At 34.9% G+C, this 19,794-nt stretch overlaps 1 protein-coding gene across 2 annotated transcripts in view; it reads right to left on the bottom strand.

Moving 5' to 3' along the window:
* Nucleotides 1-19,794, bottom strand: part of UNC13C (unc-13 homolog C) — a 654,288-nt gene that overhangs the window by 351,738 nt on the left and 282,756 nt on the right. For both annotated transcript variants that reach the window (XM_055087954.1, XM_024128858.1), the window contains 2 exons: nucleotides 18,324-18,439; nucleotides 16,248-16,411 (listed from right to left, as the gene is read on the bottom strand). In XM_055087954.1, coding sequence (XP_054943929.1) covers nucleotides 16,248-16,411; nucleotides 18,324-18,439 — 280 coding nt within the window. The remainder of the gene's footprint in view (nucleotides 1-16,247; nucleotides 16,412-18,323; nucleotides 18,440-19,794) is intronic.

Here is a 19,794-nt window from a genome sequence, read left to right as displayed (position 1 = left end):
AAACAACAAAAATCTCAAATAAACAAGCTAACCTACCATCTAAAATAATTAGAAAAAAAAGAACAGACAAAACCTAACATTATCAGAAGGAAGGAAATAATAAAAATCAGGGTAGAAATAAATAAAATAGGGATTAAAAAAATAGGAAAAAATCAATTAAACCAAGAGCTGGTTCTTTTAAATGGTAAAAAAATTGACAAACCTCTGGCCAGGATAATCAAGAAGACAAGAGAGAACCCAAATAAACAAAATAAGAAGTGAAAAGGAAAAATCTCAACTGATACTGCAGAAATACAAAAAATCGTAAGAGAATACTATGATCAATTATACGCCAACAAATTTGACAACCTAGAAGAAATGGACAACTTCCTAGAAACATACAGCCCACCAAAACTGAATCAAGAAAAAAAATAGATAATCTGAACAAACCGATCACTAGAAGTAAGTCAGAATCTGTAATTAAAACAAAACAAAACAAAAAACCAAAAAAACTCCCTACAAACAAAAGTCCAGGACCAGATGGCTTCACAGGAGAATTCTACCACACATACAAAGAACTTATTCCAATCCTCCTTAAATTATTCCAAAAGATCGAAGAGGAGGGACCACTCTCAAAGAGATTTTATGAAGCCACCATCACACTGATACCAAAACCAGACAAAGGTACCACTGAAAAAGGAAATTACAGGCCAATATCTTTGATGACTATATGTGCAAAAATTCTCAACAAAATATTAGCAAATCAAGTCCAACAACACATAAAAAAAGATCATGCACCACGACCAAGTGGGATTCACCCCAAGTTCACAAGGATGGTTCAACATATGCAAATTAATCAATGTAATACACCACATTAGCAAAAGAAAAGTCAAAAACAACATGATCATCTCAATAGATGCAGAAAAAACATTTGACAAAAAAATTCAATATCCATTCATGGTAAAAATGCTTACAAAAGTGGGTATAGAGGGAACATATCTCAACATATTAAAAACTATGACAAACCCACAACCAATATAACACTCAATGGTGAAAAGCTGAAAGCCATCCTGCTAAAATCTGGAAGAAGACAAGGATGCCCACTCTCACCACTTCTATTCAACGTAGTATTGGAAGTCCTAGTCACAGCAATCAGACAAGAAAAAGAAATAAAAGGTATCCAAATTGGAAAGGAAGAGGTAAAATTGTCACTATATGCAGATGACATGATACTATATATAGAAAACCCTAAGGACGCCACACAAAAACTACTAGATCTAATATATGAATTCAGCAAAGTGGCAGGATACAAGATTAACATTCAGAAATCAGTTGCATTTTTTTACACTAACAATGAAATATCAGACAGGGAATGTTAAAAAAAAAAAAAAACCTTTTAAAATCACACCAAAAAAATAAAATGCCTAGGAATAAATCCTGACCAAGGAGGTGAAAGACTTATATGCTGAGAATATTAAAACATTAAAAAAGTAAATAAAAGAGGATTTAAAGAAATGGAAAGATATCCCATGCTCTTGGATTGGAAGATTTAATATTGTTAAAATGGCAATACTACCCAAAGCAATCTACAGATTTAATGCGCTCCCTATCAAAATACCCATGATATTTTTCACAGGAGTAGAACAAATAATCCAAAAATTTATATGGAACTATAAAAGACCCAGAATTGCCAAAAGAAATCCTGAGGGGAAAAAAACAAAGCAGGAGGCATAACTCTCCCAGACTTCAGACAATACTACAAAGCTTCAGTAATCAAAACAGTGTGGTATTGGTGCAAAAACAGATATATGGATCAATGGGGAAAAAAAGTGGAGAGCCCAGAAATAAACCCACACACCTATGGCCAATTTATCTTCAACAAAGGAGGCAAGAACATAAAATGGGAAAAAGACAGTCTCTTCAGCAATTGGTGCTGGGAAAGTTGGACAGATGCATGTAAATCAATGAAGTTAGAACACACCCTCACACCATGCTCAAAAATAAACTCAAAATGGCTTAAAGACTTATTTAACATAAGACATGACATGATAAACTTCTATAAGAGAGCACAGGCAAAACATTCTCTGACATAAATCATACCATGTTTTCTTAGGTCAGTCTCCCAAGGCAATAGAAATAAAACCAAAAATAAACAAATGGGACCTAATCAAACTTACAAGCTTCTATGCAGCAAAGGAAACCATACAAAAAAACAAAAAGACAACCTATGGAATGGGAAAAAACATTTGCAAATGATGCGATCAACAAAGGTTTAATCTCCAAAATACACAACTCATATTGTATGCAGCTCATACAACACAACAACAAAAAAACAAACAACCCAATTGAAAAATAGGCAGAAGACCTTAATAGACATTTCTCCAAAGATGACATACAGATGGCCAATAGGCACATGAAAAGATGCTCAACATCACTAAACCAGTCAGAATGGCCATCATTAAAAAGTTTACAAATAACAAATGCTGGAGAGAGTATGGAGAAAAGGGAATGTTCCTACACTGTTGGTGGGAATGTAAGTTGGTGCAGCCACTGTGGAAAACAGTATGGAGGTTCCTCAGAAAACTAAAATTAGAACTACCGTATGATCCAGCAATCCCACTCCTGGGCATATACCTGGACAAAACTACAATTCAAAAAGATACAAGCACCCCTATGTTCATAGCAGCACTGTTCACAATATCCAAGACATGAAAACAACCTAAATGTCCACTGGCAGATGAATGGATAAAGAAGATGTAGTATGTACATACAATGGAATACTAAAAAAGAATGAAATAATGCCATTTGCAGCAACATGGATGTAACTAGAGATTATAATACTAAGTGAAGTCAGAAAGAGAAAGACAAATACCGTAGAGTATCACTTATATGTGGAATCTAAAATATGGCACAAAAGAACCCACCTACAAAACAGAAACAGATTCACAGACATAGAGAACAGACTTGTGGTTGCCAAGGGGGAGTGGGAGAGGGAGAGGGGTCAACTGGGAGTTTGGGGTTAGTAGATGCCAACTATTACATTTAGAATGGATAAACAACAAGGTCCTACTGTATACAGAGAACTACATCCAATCTCCTGGGATAAACCATAATGGAAAAGAAGATTAAAAAGAATGGATATATGTGTATAACTGAGTCACTTTGCTATACAGCAGAAGTTAGCACAACATTGTAAATCAACTATACTTCAATTAAAAGAAAAAGGAGTGAGCTCCCTGTTATTGCAGGTGAGCAAACAAAGGAAAGATAACAACTAGTGAGGGATGCAAAAACAGGGTTTCCTGATTCAGAGGGAGGTTCAATTGGGTGACCTCTAAGTTCCTCTTCATACCTAAGAATCTATAAGCCTTTGTTATTTAGCATTAGGACATTCTGTAAACTGAAAAAGCACACACTATCAGAAAATTTTTAAAAAATCATTCTTACATATGATGTTCTAGAAATATGACTGTTGATTAAATTCTCTGAGCAATAAATAAACCTTGAAGATTTTGGTCCAATATATCCATCAAGTTGGCTGAAAATGATTGACTACCTGGGTCAGCATCTATTCTGTTCACATGAAAATATGATTTGATCTCTAATATGAAAGAACAGTCCTAATATATGTACATAGTTTACATATTATACATGGTTTATATCTGAACAGAATGCACTTATAAACTTAGACCAGGTTTCAAAAGATAAACTCTGGACAAGTAATATAACCCCATTCTAAATCCTTACTGAAACTCCTCAGTAAGGGGTGTGTTTCTGTATGGCTCACTTCTACAGGATCACATTTACTGTAGTGTTTGGGTTCTATGGGTGGTCAATAAATCTTGGTTTCACCAAATTAGCAGCACTGAGAAAAATATAGGAAGGAAGGATATAGTCTAAAGTTACGGTCAACAACGTAAGGACTCTAGATATGTCTCTGATGCTAACAGGCTTTGTAACCTTGGATGACTCACTTTAATCATCAGGCTTTAGTTTTCTCAGATATCAAGTAAGGCATTGATTCTCTAACTTCAGAGTACAAGAATCACATGTTGGGCATATTGAAACACAGATCGCTGGGCCTCACCTTTAGAGTTTCTGATTCAATAGGTCTGAAGTAAGGTAGAAATTTTACATTTCTAAGTTCCCAGGTGCTGCTAATGCTGCTAGTCAAAGAACAGCACATGGGAATGGAATAAGAATTGGGAAGTTGATGGTAGTGAGTTACCAAATCCTTAATACTTTATAGCTGTAATAGAGAAAGTAGCCAGCATCTAATCAATTACATCCAAAATGTAACTGTCATTTTAATCAAAATTTCATTTGATTTAAAAGAAGGGAAATGAACACTCTTTCTATTCCCCCTTTGGATTTCATCAGAGATTTTGATCATGTAAATGTTCTGTAATACTTACGTCATAGCTTGATAAATGGATTCAATCCCGTAACGCATGGCAAATTCATCAACTATTTCTTGGGAGGCATCATCAAAGAAAACCTTCCAGGCTTCATCTCCTTTGACCTCTGGGATTTTCACTCCACCATTAGATTTCACTTCAGTTAAGTAATGGAACAAATTCTAAAAGTAAGTGGTTTTCAAATGTTCAGTTTTCTCAGACTAGGCCAGATATATTTAACTGTAACTTTCAGTAAATTATACTTATAATTGCATCTAATGTTTCATCAGCATCTATCAACAATAGAAATATCTCAGATTTTCGTTCTAACGTACCTCATCTTTATTCAAATTCTGATTTTATTTCTAAGTTTATACGGAATCAATGATTTAAGTGTTTCCAGATATACCAAATCATTTTAGAAGGAAGTAAATGTTTTTTCATGTAAACATTTCTACATGCTGAAACATCTTTTGCATTCATGGGCTCTGAGTAAATTATAAAGCTCTGGATGAATAATGTGTTTTGGCTATGTTAATACAGCATCTAGGTATGCAAATAAGACTAAAGGACCTTGGCTGCAAAATGGTATGAGTCATGACAATGAATTCAGGTTGAAAATAAATATTTTTAGAATTTTGTAATGAAAAAACATCACTACAAAGAATTCCTTTCTGCTTTGAAGAAGTTGAGAAACTGCTGCATGGATGCAGCCTGGGTCACTGAAGGACCCTTTCTTGGATTTCATTTCTTTTTGTGTCTTGGACCAACAGAAAAGACTCTGAAAAGCAAAGCATGATGCTGTTCCTGTGATCCTAAATCTCTGCCCACATTTTAAGGCCAGTGTTGGCTCCCCATCCTGCCAGTTCAAGGGATTTATTGGCATTGGTCTAAAACCTGAACCACCTTTCTTGATGGATTATCACTGGCTAGACTGTAGTCAGGAAATTAAGGCTTGGTTCTATATCTAATGACTATATAATGTGTAAATGACTTAAATATTGTTCCTCATTTCCTTCTTTAGTAAAATGGAGGTGAAAATAATTACATATATACATTTTCATAGATATATTTAGAAAAAATAATGTACAAAGAGCAAAGATTCTCCCAACTATCTTTTTCTTTCTTAGGAAGGTACTTCCTCTGTACCCTTTGAACATGGGAAAAGGCATATTCCTCAGCTTCACTTCATATTTTTTGATACATGGGATGTGTCATTTGTATCAGAGAGAAATGCAAATCAAAGCTACAATGAGGTACCACCTCACACCAGTCAGAATGGCCATCATTAAAAAGTTTACAAATAACAAATGCTGGAGAGAGTATGGAGAAAAGGGAATGTTCCTACACTGTTGGTGGGAATGTAAGTTGGTGCAGCCACTGTGGAAAACAGTATGGAGGTTCCTCAGAAAACTAAAATTAGAACTACCGTATGATCCAGCAATCCCACTCCTGGGCATATACCTGGACAAAACTACAATTCAAAAAGATACAAGCACCCCTATGTTCATAGCAGCACTGTTCACAATATCCAAGACATGAAAACAACCTAAATGTCCACTGGCAGATGAATGGATAAAGAAGATGTAGTATGTACATACAATGGAATACTAAAAAAGAATGAAATAATGCCATTTGCAGCAACATGGATGTAACTAGAGATTATAATACTAAGTGAAGTCAGAAAGAGAAAGACAAATACCGTAGAGTATCACTTATATGTGGAATCTAAAATATGGCACAAAAGAACCCACCTACAAAACAGAAACAGATTCACAGACATAGAGAACAGACTTGTGGTTGCCAAGGGGGAGTGGGAGAGGGAGAGGGGTCAACTGGGAGTTTGGGGTTAGTAGATGCCAACTATTACATTTAGAATGGATAAACAACAAGGTCCTACTGTATACAGAGAACTACATCCAATCTCCTGGGATAAACCATAATGGAAAAGAAGATTAAAAAGAATGGATATATGTGTATAACTGAGTCACTTTGCTATACAGCAGAAGTTAGCACAACATTGTAAATCAACTATACTTCAATTAAAAGAAAAAGGAGTGAGCTCCCTGTTACTGCAGGTGAGCAAACAAAGGAAAGATAACAACTAGTGAGGGATGCAAAAACAGGGTTTCCTGATTCAGAGGGAGGTTCAATTGGGTGATCTCTAAGTTCCTCTTCATACCTAAGAATCTATAAGCCTTTGTTATTTAGCATTAGGACATTCTGTAAACTGAAAAAGCACACACTATCAGAAAATTTTTAAAAAATCATTCTTACATATGATGTTCTAGAAATATGACTGTTGATTAAATTCTCTGAGCAATAAATAAACCTTGAAGATTTTGGTCCAATATATCCATCAAGTTGGCTGAAAATGATTGACTACCTGGGTCAGCATCTATTCTGTTCACATGAAAATATGATTTGATCTCTAATATGAAAGAACAGTCCTAATATATGTACATAGTTTACATATTATACATGGTTTATATCTGAACAGAATGCACTTATAAACTTAGACCAGGTTTCAAAAGATAAACTCTGGACAAGTAATATAACCCCATTCTAAATCCTTACTGAAACTCCTCAGTAAGGGGTGTGTTTCTGTATGGCTCACTTCTACAGGATCACATTTACTGTAGTGTTTGGGTTCTATGGGTGGTCAATAAATCTTGGTTTCACCAAATTAGCAGCACTGAGAAAAATATAGGAAGGAAGGATATAGTCTAAAGTTACGGTCAACAACGTAAGGACTCTAGATATGTCTCTGATGCTAACAGGCTTTGTAACCTTGGATGACTCACTTTAATCATCAGGCTTTAGTTTTCTCAGATATCAAGTAAGGCATTGATTCTCTAACTTCAGAGTACAAGAATCACATGTTGGGCATATTGAAACACAGATCGCTGGGCCTCACCTTTAGAGTTTCTGATTCAATAGGTCTGAAGTAAGGTAGAAATTTTACATTTCTAAGTTCCCAGGTGCTGCTAATGCTGCTAGTCAAAGAACAGCACATGGGAATGGAATAAGAATTGGGAAGTTGATGGTAGTGAGTTACCAAATCCTTAATACTTTATAGCTGTAATAGAGAAAGTAGCCAGCATCTAATCAATTACATCCAAAATGTAACTGTCATTTTAATCAAAATTTCATTTGATTTAAAAGAAGGGAAATGAACACTCTTTCTATTCCCCCTTTGGATTTCATCAGAGATTTTGATCATGTAAATGTTCTGTAATACTTACGTCATAGCTTGATAAATGGATTCAATCCCGTAACGCATGGCAAATTCATCAACTATTTCTTGGGAGGCATCATCAAAGAAAACCTTCCAGGCTTCATCTCCTTTGACCTCTGGGATTTTCACTCCACCATTAGATTTCACTTCAGTTAAGTAATGGAACAAATTCTAAAAGTAAGTGGTTTTCAAATGTTCAGTTTTCTCAGACTAGGCCAGATATATTTAACTGTAACTTTCAGTAAATTATACTTATAATTGCATCTAATGTTTCATCAGCATCTATCAACAATAGAAATATCTCAGATTTTCGTTCTAACGTACCTCATCTTTATTCAAATTCTGATTTTATTTCTAAGTTTATACGGAATCAATGATTTAAGTGTTTCCAGATATACCAAATCATTTTAGAAGGAAGTAAATGTTTTTTCATGTAAACATTTCTACATGCTGAAACATCTTTTGCATTCATGGGCTCTGAGTAAATTATAAAGCTCTGGATGAATAATGTGTTTTGGCTATGTTAATACAGCATCTAGGTATGCAAATAAGACTAAAGGACCTTGGCTGCAAAATGGTATGAGTCATGACAATGAATTCAGGTTGAAAATAAATATTTTTAGAATTTTGTAATGAAAAAACATCACTACAAAGAATTCCTTTCTGCTTTGAAGAAGTTGAGAAACTGCTGCATGGATGCAGCCTGGGTCACTGAAGGACCCTTTCTTGGATTTCATTTCTTTTTGTGTCTTGGACCAACAGAAAAGACTCTGAAAAGCAAAGCATGATGCTGTTCCTGTGATCCTAAATCTCTGCCCACATTTTAAGGCCAGTGTTGGCTCCCCATCCTGCCAGTTCAAGGGATTTATTGGCATTGGTCTAAAACCTGAACCACCTTTCTTGATGGATTATCACTGGCTAGACTGTAGTCAGGAAATTAAGGCTTGGTTCTATATCTAATGACTATATAATGTGTAAATGACTTAAATATTGTTCCTCATTTCCTTCTTTAGTAAAATGGAGGTGAAAATAATTACATATATACATTTTCATAGATATATTTAGAAAAAATAATGTACAAAGAGCAAAGATTCTCCCAACTATCTTTTTCTTTCTTAGGAAGGTACTTCCTCTGTACCCTTTGAACATGGGAAAAGGCATATTCCTCAGCTTCACTTCATATTTTTTGATACATGGGATGTGTCATTTGTATCAGGGAAAAGCTCTGGTGACATGTCTAACTAAGTTCTCAGTTGCAAAGCATCCAATAATAAAAGCCCAAGATTATCTGTCTGTGCATTTACGCTGAGGCACAAATGGGAACTGATGAATCTGCCTTTTTGACTCAAATTGGGTAGCCTCTGCCTCTCTCTAAGCCAACCAGGCTCCTTCTTTTGGGTAGTATATTCTCTACTATCCATGGATGGAAAACTACATTCTGATACTTGCCACCAGATGTGTTTGTGTAAAGGGTAGTTAAAATGGAGGAGGCTTCAGTATGTATAAAGCCTTCTGTTGTACTCAGAAAAAGAAAGACAAAATTACTGCTAATTACGTTGGCTCCCCAAAGCCATTGCTACAACGTCAGAATTTTTATATTTAATAGACAATACTCCTAATTAAATCTTCAAAAAAATCTGAACACTTACTCAGAATTCTCAAAAACTATCATGATTTGGATCCTCTCCTCCATTACTAAAGTACTATATATTTAAAATGCTTCCAAAATATCATGACTTATTTGTTCAATGAATGCCTTCTAATATTCTTCTTCCTCCCTGGAAGAACGGTAATTTAATTTGTCCTATTTGTTCATTATCATTGTATTGCCTCATTTATTAAAACCTGCCTCATATGTTTGTTCTAAATCTCATTCAAAGACAACCAGCTCTCTCTTCAGGGGGTAATACATAGGCTATGTGATACCCTAGCACATGACTTGCTATTGTATAGAGTAAGAACTTCAGGGACAATTTTACAAACCGAATTCAATTCTATTTTTAAAACAAATATTTTTTTGCATGATCCATAAAAAATACAATCTTTCCTAGGTTTTGTTATTAATACAATTCAATTTACTTACCTCATGTAAACATGTATATTGTAAATGATACGGAGCAACCTTCTCCTCTCCTTTTATTTCCACATTGATTTTCAATCGAATGGCCCCAGACACAGCTGATTTATCTGTCCGTTTCTCTGATAAAGCAAAAAGTAATTGGTCAGTCATTTTTGACATCATGTTTCTTATACAAGTTCTCGAAAGCTCTAAAAAAGGGCTTATATTGCTAAAAGCCATTTTTCTAGATCAGGTTTGATTAACCATAATGATTCTGCTAAATACAATTTAAAATAATGTGCCTAATATGTCGCTGGGATTGTCAAACTGTGTTATAAATATTTCAAATAGAAAAGCTCAATCAGAAGACCCTACCATTCTGATATAAATTTCTGTGTACTAGATAAGTTTATACAATGAAATTAATTATTTGGGCAATTAAAAGCAAAACAACTAAAAGAAAATTAATCAGGAAAGTATTTTATCTAAAAGCCCCACTCTTTCTTTCTGTCCTTGAAAAAATGAGTCAAAGCTCTAACAAAAACATTTGTTGTTAGGTTTCTTTGTCAGTGATTCATGAAAACCTATAGTCTACAGCCTGTGTTTACTTATGTGTTAGATTCACTCTTTCTTTGAATGGAATCAGTATGTAGCCAATTCAGTCTAATAATGTGTGTGTAAGTGTATGCACGTGTGTCTAATATGAACTGAGTAGTAGCCTTGAGAGAAAGAAAAGCATAGTCACAAAATTCCTAGGGTGTGAATGTAGGTAGGAGACCTATGTCTGATACGTACTTCCCTGATGAAACACATAAAGAAGCAAGCTAACGCATCTTAAAAACAAAAGATAAAGAGATAGAGTGACACAAAGTCAGTGGTGAAGACTTCTTTAATTGCCCCTCTTTCTAAGCATAACTGTATTTTTAGCCAAATAAGATACAGTTAAATCATATAGTCCACTTTCTTCTTGTGGAATGTCTGATGACTTTCATTGTTAATATTTAATAGTCATTGTGTTGTGAAGATTCTTCCCTTAGGACTGCCAGGATCCTGAGAGTTTTTCCTATTGGCTGGGAGATCGTTGATTCTCAACAAATGCTGAAGTCCTCTGCTGAAGCCAAGAGAAAGTCAAGTCCTGAGACCTTTTTGTCACAGACCTTTTCCTGGAATCACAGGGGAACATTTCAACTACCATCATCACAATGCATCCATGGGACACAGGCTCTGCTTAGATGCCTAGGACTTTTGGCCAAGTCCTCCTCTGCGTGGTGGAATGAATTCTAAGTAATGAGGAAGGAGGAACATTGTACAAAGAATGAAAATATGGTACTAATGGGGATGGAACCCACTGTGGGATTTTATACAAAGCTAAGACCTGTTCTCTCTCTTTCTAAAGGTTAAACATCAGCAATGACAGCACAAATGTATGAACTGAGGATGAGCAGGCAAAGGTGTCCATGTTTGTTGCATCATGTTTTTCTTTCCATAGACTGAAGGACAGTTTCTGCACAGAGCTGGGTGGCAGATTTTATTAAAAGCACATTCAAATTCTTTTGCAAACTAAATATACCCTTGTACGTTTTGTCAAAAGAATAATTTGAAGAATTTCTGTTCTGAATTCTAACTCCCTCAATTCAAGAACATGTTAACTTATTGCAAAAAAAAAAAAAAACAAAACTCACATAGGCAAGCCTCTTTAATGAAAACACAACTTGTGAGTATTGTGCAGAGTTAATGCCCTGAAGTTTACCCTTGCCTAACATCTCTGTTTTCATATATAAAGTTATTTAATAGTATAAACAAGATACAGGAGGATTATCATTATAAGTGAAGCAAAAACTCTATGCCAATAATGGAGAAGCACCAATTTTCTTTAAAGATTTCCTCAAAATAAAATATTTTTTGATAATGAGTTTTTAGTCTAGCTTGAATCATCTATGTTCAGATAAGTTATATATCTCTCCTTCTTTAAATTATTATATAATTCAGATCTTCGTTAATTTTGTGGCCTTACCCCTTTACTTTGCCAAATATTACATTACATGAAGTACGCAGGTTTTTAAAAACTCAAAAGCACTCTTTAATTTGCTAAGATAAGTTGGTATCCTAAATGGAAACACTTCATAATCCTGGGAGTATGTAAACCTTTCTTAGATTCACAACCAGACCTTAAAAATTTAATTAAAACATTTCAGATGATATGATAAAGCCATTTTGAATCATGTCCTTTACAGAAAATGAGGCGATCCATATATATTTACTTAAGTCAGCACTGAAGAGTCTAGCTTATTATTCAATTGTAGTAAAAGTCAAATTAAAACTTATCTTTATTCAATTATTGGTTCCATAATAAAATTCCATTTTAAAATCATGCCAATTAAACATATTCTCAATATCTTCATCATCAGAATAAGCAGAAGTCCGCATGTGTATCTGGCTTTGCCTGCTAAAGCCTACTTTTATATAATCTTTGAAAAATATCCAAAATACACTTTTCCTTTATTGCCAAAATTCATTAAGAGACTAAAAGGAAATAAGTCAGACATTATTAAGTCATAGGTTATTTATTTTCTATACATTTGGCAAAATTTTCTGAAGCTATATTTTATGAATTAAAAATTCAGAATGGGATATTTTTCTCCTAAAAGACACCCAGTTGATTCCTAGAAAGACTTTTTTCATCTCAAATTTACCAATATCTTTCTATAATACAGTTTGAATAATTATCACCTTAATTTCTAATGAAACTAAACTGCCTAAAGTCCATGAGAACATTTGAGAAAATCACTGGTTATTTTGACCTATATGGGAATATAATACCTTCCACAGATATTCTGGAATTTTATTTAGCATTTTTCAAGTAGATATAAAGACAGTCACCTAAATTGTACCAGACATCCATTTCTCCACTCAGGGTCCTCACTTCTACAATTGTTTGTCCCAGAAAATCATCTGACTCCTTTTTGAAATGTTGCTTCACTCTGGATTTAATGTCATCATCTTCATCCCACACTCTGACTTTGATTCGATCTGTGGAGTTATGGCACTCACTGAAAACAGATGTGGATAAGTTAACAACCATTGATAACTTCTCTAAATGGCATCTGATGTTAGCAACTTGTTTTAAATCTATCTAAGCCAGAAAGGCATAGTATATTACATAGTAAATAAGATTTCCCACAGACTATTCCACCCATGGGATGTTGCAGGTATCAGGGATATTGAAAAAAAGTTGTGATAGTTAAGTAATGTTAATAAGGGAAAATCCTACCCCATTCCATTCTATTTCCTTTAATTGAACTGGACATAATCAAATATGGATCAGAAATCTTTGGGATATTTTCACTAAGGTATATTTCTTATTTGCAATAGTTATCTACGACAACATGTCCATGCTCAGAAAATTCTGTACCATAAAGATAATTTAATTGCAATGGGTGTTGAGGAAGTGGACATCACAGAGTCTGACTGATAAGCTAAAAATCCCAGTAAGCATGTAAGATATTGTTAAATCAAATCATCACATACGGATGCCCAGCATTTCTAAACACTCTCCTTCCATTTTGGCTATATTTCTCCTTATGTTCCTCATCGTCTCAAGACAAGCTAGATCAAATACTTTCTTAGATTCCTTTGTAGTTACGGTCCAGATATGTGACCTGCATTCAAGCAAGATCTGAACTCAAATTGAGCAAAGCGAGCCAGTGACTGTATTGTGGGGGTTTGCTCTTTCAGCAACAATGGTGGTGGTCTTTTGTACTTTATTGTAGAGTCTCCAGTATTCAGTCCTAAGGGACAAAGTATTGATCAATGGTGGCAATGGTGTTTTCTCCAAAGAAACCCCATGATATAATTGGACATTGTTTCTGCAACAAACCTTCAGTAATCAAAACAGTGTCGTATTGGTGCAAAAACAGATATATGCATCAATCGCGAAAAAAACTCCAGAGCCCAGAAATAAACCCACACACCTATGGCCAATTTATCTTCAACAAAGGAGGCAAGAACATAAAATGGGAAAAAGACAGTCTCTTCAGCAATTGGTGCTGGGAAAATTGGACAGATGCATGTAAATCAATGAAGTTAGAACACACCCTCACACCATGCTCAAAAATAAACTCAAAATGGCTTAAAGACTTATTTAACATAAGACATGACATGATAAACTTCTATAAGAGAGCACAGGCAAAACATTCTCTGACATAAATCATACCATGTTTTCTTAGGTCAGTCTCCCAAGGCAATAGAAATAAAACCAAAAATAAACAAATGGGACCTAATCAAACTTACAAGCTTCTATGCAGCAAAGGAAACCATACAAAAAAACAAAAAGACAACCTATGGAATGGGAAAAAACATTTGCAAATGATGCGATCAACAAAGGTTTAATCTCCAAAATACACAACTCATATTGTATGCAGCTCATACAACACAACAACAAAAAAACAAACAACCCAATTGAAAAATAGGCAGAAGACCTTAATAGACATTTCTCCAAAGATGACATACAGATGGCCAATAGGCACATGAAAAGATGCTCAACATCACTAATTATCAGAGAAATGCAAATCAAAGCTACAATGAGGTACCACCTCACACCAGTCAGAATGGCCATCATTAAAAAGTTTACAAATAACAAATGCTGGAGAGAGTATGGAGAAAAGGGAATGTTCCTACACTGTTGGTGGGAATGTAAGTTGGTGCAGCCACTGTGGAAAACAGTATGGAGGTTCCTCAGAAAACTAAAATTAGAACTACCGTATGATCCAGCAATCCCACTCCTGGGCATATACCTGGACAAAACTACAATTCAAAAAGATACAAGCACCCCTATGTTCATAGCAGCACTGTTCACAATATCCAAGACATGAAAACAACCTAAATGTCCACTGGCAGATGAATGGATAAAGAAGATGTAGTATGTACATACAATGGAATACTAAAAAAGAATGAAATAATGCCATTTGCAGCAACATGGATGTAACTAGAGATTATAATACTAAGTGAAGTCAGAAAGAGAAAGACAAATACCGTAGAGTATCACTTATATGTGGAATCTAAAATATGGCACAAAAGAACCCACCTACAAAACAGAAACAGATTCACAGACATAGAGAACAGACTTGTGGTTGCCAAGGGGGAGTGGGAGAGGGAGAGGGGTCAACTGGGAGTTTGGGGTTAGTAGATGCCAACTATTACATTTAGAATGGATAAACAACAAGGTCCTACTGTATACAGAGAACTACATCCAATCTCCTGGGATAAACCATAATGGAAAAGAAGATTAAAAAGAATGGATATATGTGTATAACTGAGTCACTTTGCTATACAGCAGAAGTTAGCACAACATTGTAAATCAACTATACTTCAATTAAAAGAAAAAGGAGTGAGCTCCCTGTTATTGCAGGTGAGCAAACAAAGGAAAGATAACAACTAGTGAGGGATGCAAAAACAGGGTTTCCTGATTCAGAGGGAGGTTCAATTGGGTGATCTCTAAGTTCCTCTTCATACCTAAGAATCTATAAGCCTTTGTTATTTAGCATTAGGACATTCTGTAAACTGAAAAAGCACACACTATCAGAAAATTTTTAAAAAATCATTCTTACATATGATGTTCTAGAAATATGACTGTTGATTAAATTCTCTGAGCAATAAATAAACCTTGAAGATTTTGGTCCAATATATCCATCAAGTTGGCTGAAAATGATTGACTACCTGGGTCAGCATCTATTCTGTTCACATGAAAATATGATTTGATCTCTAATATGAAAGAACAGTCCTAATATATGTACATAGTTTACATATTATACATGGTTTATATCTGAACAGAATGCACTTATAAACTTAGACCAGGTTTCAAAAGATAAACTCTGGACAAGTAATATAACCCCATTCTAAATCCTTACTGAAACTCCTCAGTAAGGGGTGTGTTTCTGTATGGCTCACTTCTACAGGATCACATTTACTGTAGTGTTTGGGTTCTATGGGTGGTCAATAAATCTTGGTTTCACCAAATTAGCAGCACTGAGAAAAATATAGGAAGGAAGGATATAGTCTAAAGTTACGGTCAACAACGTAAGGACTCTAGATATGTCTCTGATGCTAACAGGCTTTGTAACCTTGGATGACTCACTTTAATCATCAGGCTTTAGTTTTCTCAGATATCAAGTAAGGCATTGATTCTCTAACTTCAGAGTACAAGAATCACATGTTGGGCATATTGAAACACAGATCGCTGGGCCTCACCTTTAGAGTTTCTGATTCAATAGGTCTGAAGTAAGGTAGAAATTTTACATTTCTAAGTTCCCAGGTGCTGCTAATGCTGCTAGTCAAAGAACAGCACATGGGAATGGAATAAGAATTGGGAAGTTGATGGTAGTGAGTTACCAAATCCTTAATACTTTATAGCTGTAATAGAGAAAGTAGCCAGCATCTAATCAATTACATCCAAAATGTAACTGTCATTTTAATCAAAATTTCATTTGATTTAAAAGAAGGGAAATGAACACTCTTTCTATTCCCCCTTTGGATTTCATCAGAGATTTTGATCATGTAAATGTTCTGTAATACTTACGTCATAGCTTGATAAATGGATTCAATCCCGTAACGCATGGCAAATTCATCAACTATTTCTTGGGAGGCATCATCAAAGAAAACCTTCCAGGCTTCATCTCCTTTGACCTCTGGGATTTTCACTCCACCATTAGATTTCACTTCAGTTAAGTAATGGAACAAATTCTAAAAGTAAGTGGTTTTCAAATGTTCAGTTTTCTCAGACTAGGCCAGATATATTTAACTGTAACTTTCAGTAAATTATACTTATAATTGCATCTAATGTTTCATCAGCATCTATCAACAATAGAAATATCTCAGATTTTCGTTCTAACGTACCTCATCTTTATTCAAATTCTGATTTTATTTCTAAGTTTATACGGAATCAATGATTTAAGTGTTTCCAGATATACCAAATCATTTTAGAAGGAAGTAAATGTTTTTTCATGTAAACATTTCTACATGCTGAAACATCTTTTGCATTCATGGGCTCTGAGTAAATTATAAAGCTCTGGATGAATAATGTGTTTTGGCTATGTTAATACAGCATCTAGGTATGCAAATAAGACTAAAGGACCTTGGCTGCAAAATGGTATGAGTCATGACAATGAATTCAGGTTGAAAATAAATATTTTTAGAATTTTGTAATGAAAAAACATCACTACAAAGAATTCCTTTCTGCTTTGAAGAAGTTGAGAAACTGCTGCATGGATGCAGCCTGGGTCACTGAAGGACCCTTTCTTGGATTTCATTTCTTTTTGTGTCTTGGACCAACAGAAAAGACTCTGAAAAGCAAAGCATGATGCTGTTCCTGTGATCCTAAATCTCTGCCCACATTTTAAGGCCAGTGTTGGCTCCCCATCCTGCCAGTTCAAGGGATTTATTGGCATTGGTCTAAAACCTGAACCACCTTTCTTGATGGATTATCACTGGCTAGACTGTAGTCAGGAAATTAAGGCTTGGTTCTATATCTAATGACTATATAATGTGTAAATGACTTAAATATTGTTCCTCATTTCCTTCTTTAGTAAAATGGAGGTGAAAATAATTACATATATACATTTTCATAGATATATTTAGAAAAAATAATGTACAAAGAGCAAAGATTCTCCCAACTATCTTTTTCTTTCTTAGGAAGGTACTTCCTCTGTACCCTTTGAACATGGGAAAAGGCATATTCCTCAGCTTCACTTCATATTTTTTGATACATGGGATGTGTCATTTGTATCAGGGAAAAGCTCTGGTGACATGTCTAACTAAGTTCTCAGTTGCAAAGCATCCAATAATAAAAGCCCAAGATTATCTGTCTGTGCATTTACGCTGAGGCACAAATGGGAACTGATGAATCTGCCTTTTTGACTCAAATTGGGTAGCCTCTGCCTCTCTCTAAGCCAACCAGGCTCCTTCTTTTGGGTAGTATATTCTCTACTATCCATGGATGGAAAACTACATTCTGATACTTGCCACCAGATGTGTTTGTGTAAAGGGTAGTTAAAATGGAGGAGGCTTCAGTATGTATAAAGCCTTCTGTTGTACTCAGAAAAAGAAAGACAAAATTACTGCTAATTACGTTGGCTCCCCAAAGCCATTGCTACAACGTCAGAATTTTTATATTTAATAGACAATACTCCTAATTAAATCTTCAAAAAAATCTGAACACTTACTCAGAATTCTCAAAAACTATCATGATTTGGATCCTCTCCTCCATTACTAAAGTACTATATATTTAAAATGCTTCCAAAATATCATGACTTATTTGTTCAATGAATGCCTTCTAATATTCTTCTTCCTCCCTGGAAGAACGGTAATTTAATTTGTCCTATTTGTTCATTATCATTGTATTGCCTCATTTATTAAAACCTGCCTCATATGTTTGTTCTAAATCTCATTCAAAGACAACCAGCTCTCTCTTCAGGGGGTAATACATAGGCTATGTGATACCCTAGCACATGACTTGCTATTGTATAGAGTAAGAACTTCAGGGACAATTTTACAAACCGAATTCAATTCTATTTTTAAAACAAATATTTTTTTGCATGATCCATAAAAAATACAATCTTTCCTAGGTTTTGTTATTAATACAATTCAATTTACTTACCTCATGTAAACATGTATATTGTAAATGATACGGAGCAACCTTCTCCTCTCCTTTTATTTCCACATTGATTTTCAATCGAATGGCCCCAGACACAGCTGATTTATCTGTCCGTTTCTCTGATAAAGCAAAAAGTAATTGGTCAGTCATTTTTGACATCATGTTTCTTATACAAGTTCTCGAAAGCTCTAAAAAAGGGCTTATATTGCTAAAAGCCATTTTTCTAGATCAGGTTTGATTAACCATAATGATTCTGCTAAATACAATTTAAAATAATGTGCCTAATATGTCGCTGGGATTGTCAAACTGTGTTATAAATATTTCAAATAGAAAAGCTCAATCAGAAGACCCTACCATTCTGATATAAATTTCTGTGTACTAGATAAGTTTATACAATGAAATTAATTATTTGGGCAATTAAAAGCAAAACAACTAAAAGAAAATTAATCAGGAAAGTATTTTATCTAAAAGCCCCACTCTTTCTTTCTGTCCTTGAAAAAATGAGTCAAAGCTCTAACAAAAACATTTGTTGTTAGGTTTCTTTGTCAGTGATTCATGAAAACCTATAGTCTACAGCCTGTGTTTACTTATGTGTTAGATTCACTCTTTCTTTGAATGGAATCAGTATGTAGCCAATTCAGTCTAATAATGTGTGTGTAAGTGTATGCACGTGTGTCTAATATGAACTGAGTAGTAGCCTTGAGAGAAAGAAAAGCATAGTCACAAAATTCCTAGGGTGTGAATGTAGGTAGGAGACCTATGTCTGATACGTACTTCCCTGATGAAACACATAAAGAAGCAAGCTAACGCATCTTAAAAACAAAAGATAAAGAGATAGAGTGACACAAAGTCAGTGGTGAAGACTTCTTTAATTGCCCCTCTTTCTAAGCATAACTGTATTTTTAGCCAAATAAGATACAGTTAAATCATATAGTCCACTTTCTTCTTGTGGAATGTCTGATGACTTTCATTGTTAATATTTAATAGTCATTGTGTTGTGAAGATTCTTCCCTTAGGACTGCCAGGATCCTGAGAGTTTTTCCTATTGGCTGGGAGATCGTTGATTCTCAACAAATGCTGAAGTCCTCTGCTGAAGCCAAGAGAAAGTCAAGTCCTGAGACCTTTTTGTCACAGACCTTTTCCTGGAATCACAGGGGAACATTTCAACTACCATCATCACAATGCATCCATGGGACACAGGCTCTGCTTAGATGCCTAGGACTTTTGGCCAAGTCCTTCTCTACGTGGTGGAATGAATTCTAAGTAATGAGGAAGGAGGAACATTGTACAAAGAATGAAAATATGGTACTAATGGGGATGGAACCCACTGTGGGATTTTATACAAAGCTAAGACCTGTTCTCTCTCTTTCTAAAGGTTAAACATCAGCAATGACAGCACAAATGTATGAACTGAGGATGAGCAGGCAAAGGTGTCCATGTTTGTTGCATCATGTTTTTCTTTCCATAGACTGAA

The sequence above is a fragment of the Physeter macrocephalus genome, chromosome 11, assembly GCF_002837175.3.
Source record: "Physeter macrocephalus isolate SW-GA chromosome 11, ASM283717v5, whole genome shotgun sequence".
NCBI classification, from domain to species: Eukaryota; Metazoa; Chordata; class Mammalia; order Artiodactyla; family Physeteridae; genus Physeter; species Physeter macrocephalus.
Note: the sequence above shows the minus strand (reverse complement) of the source record. Positions and strands in the feature narration are given on the sequence as shown.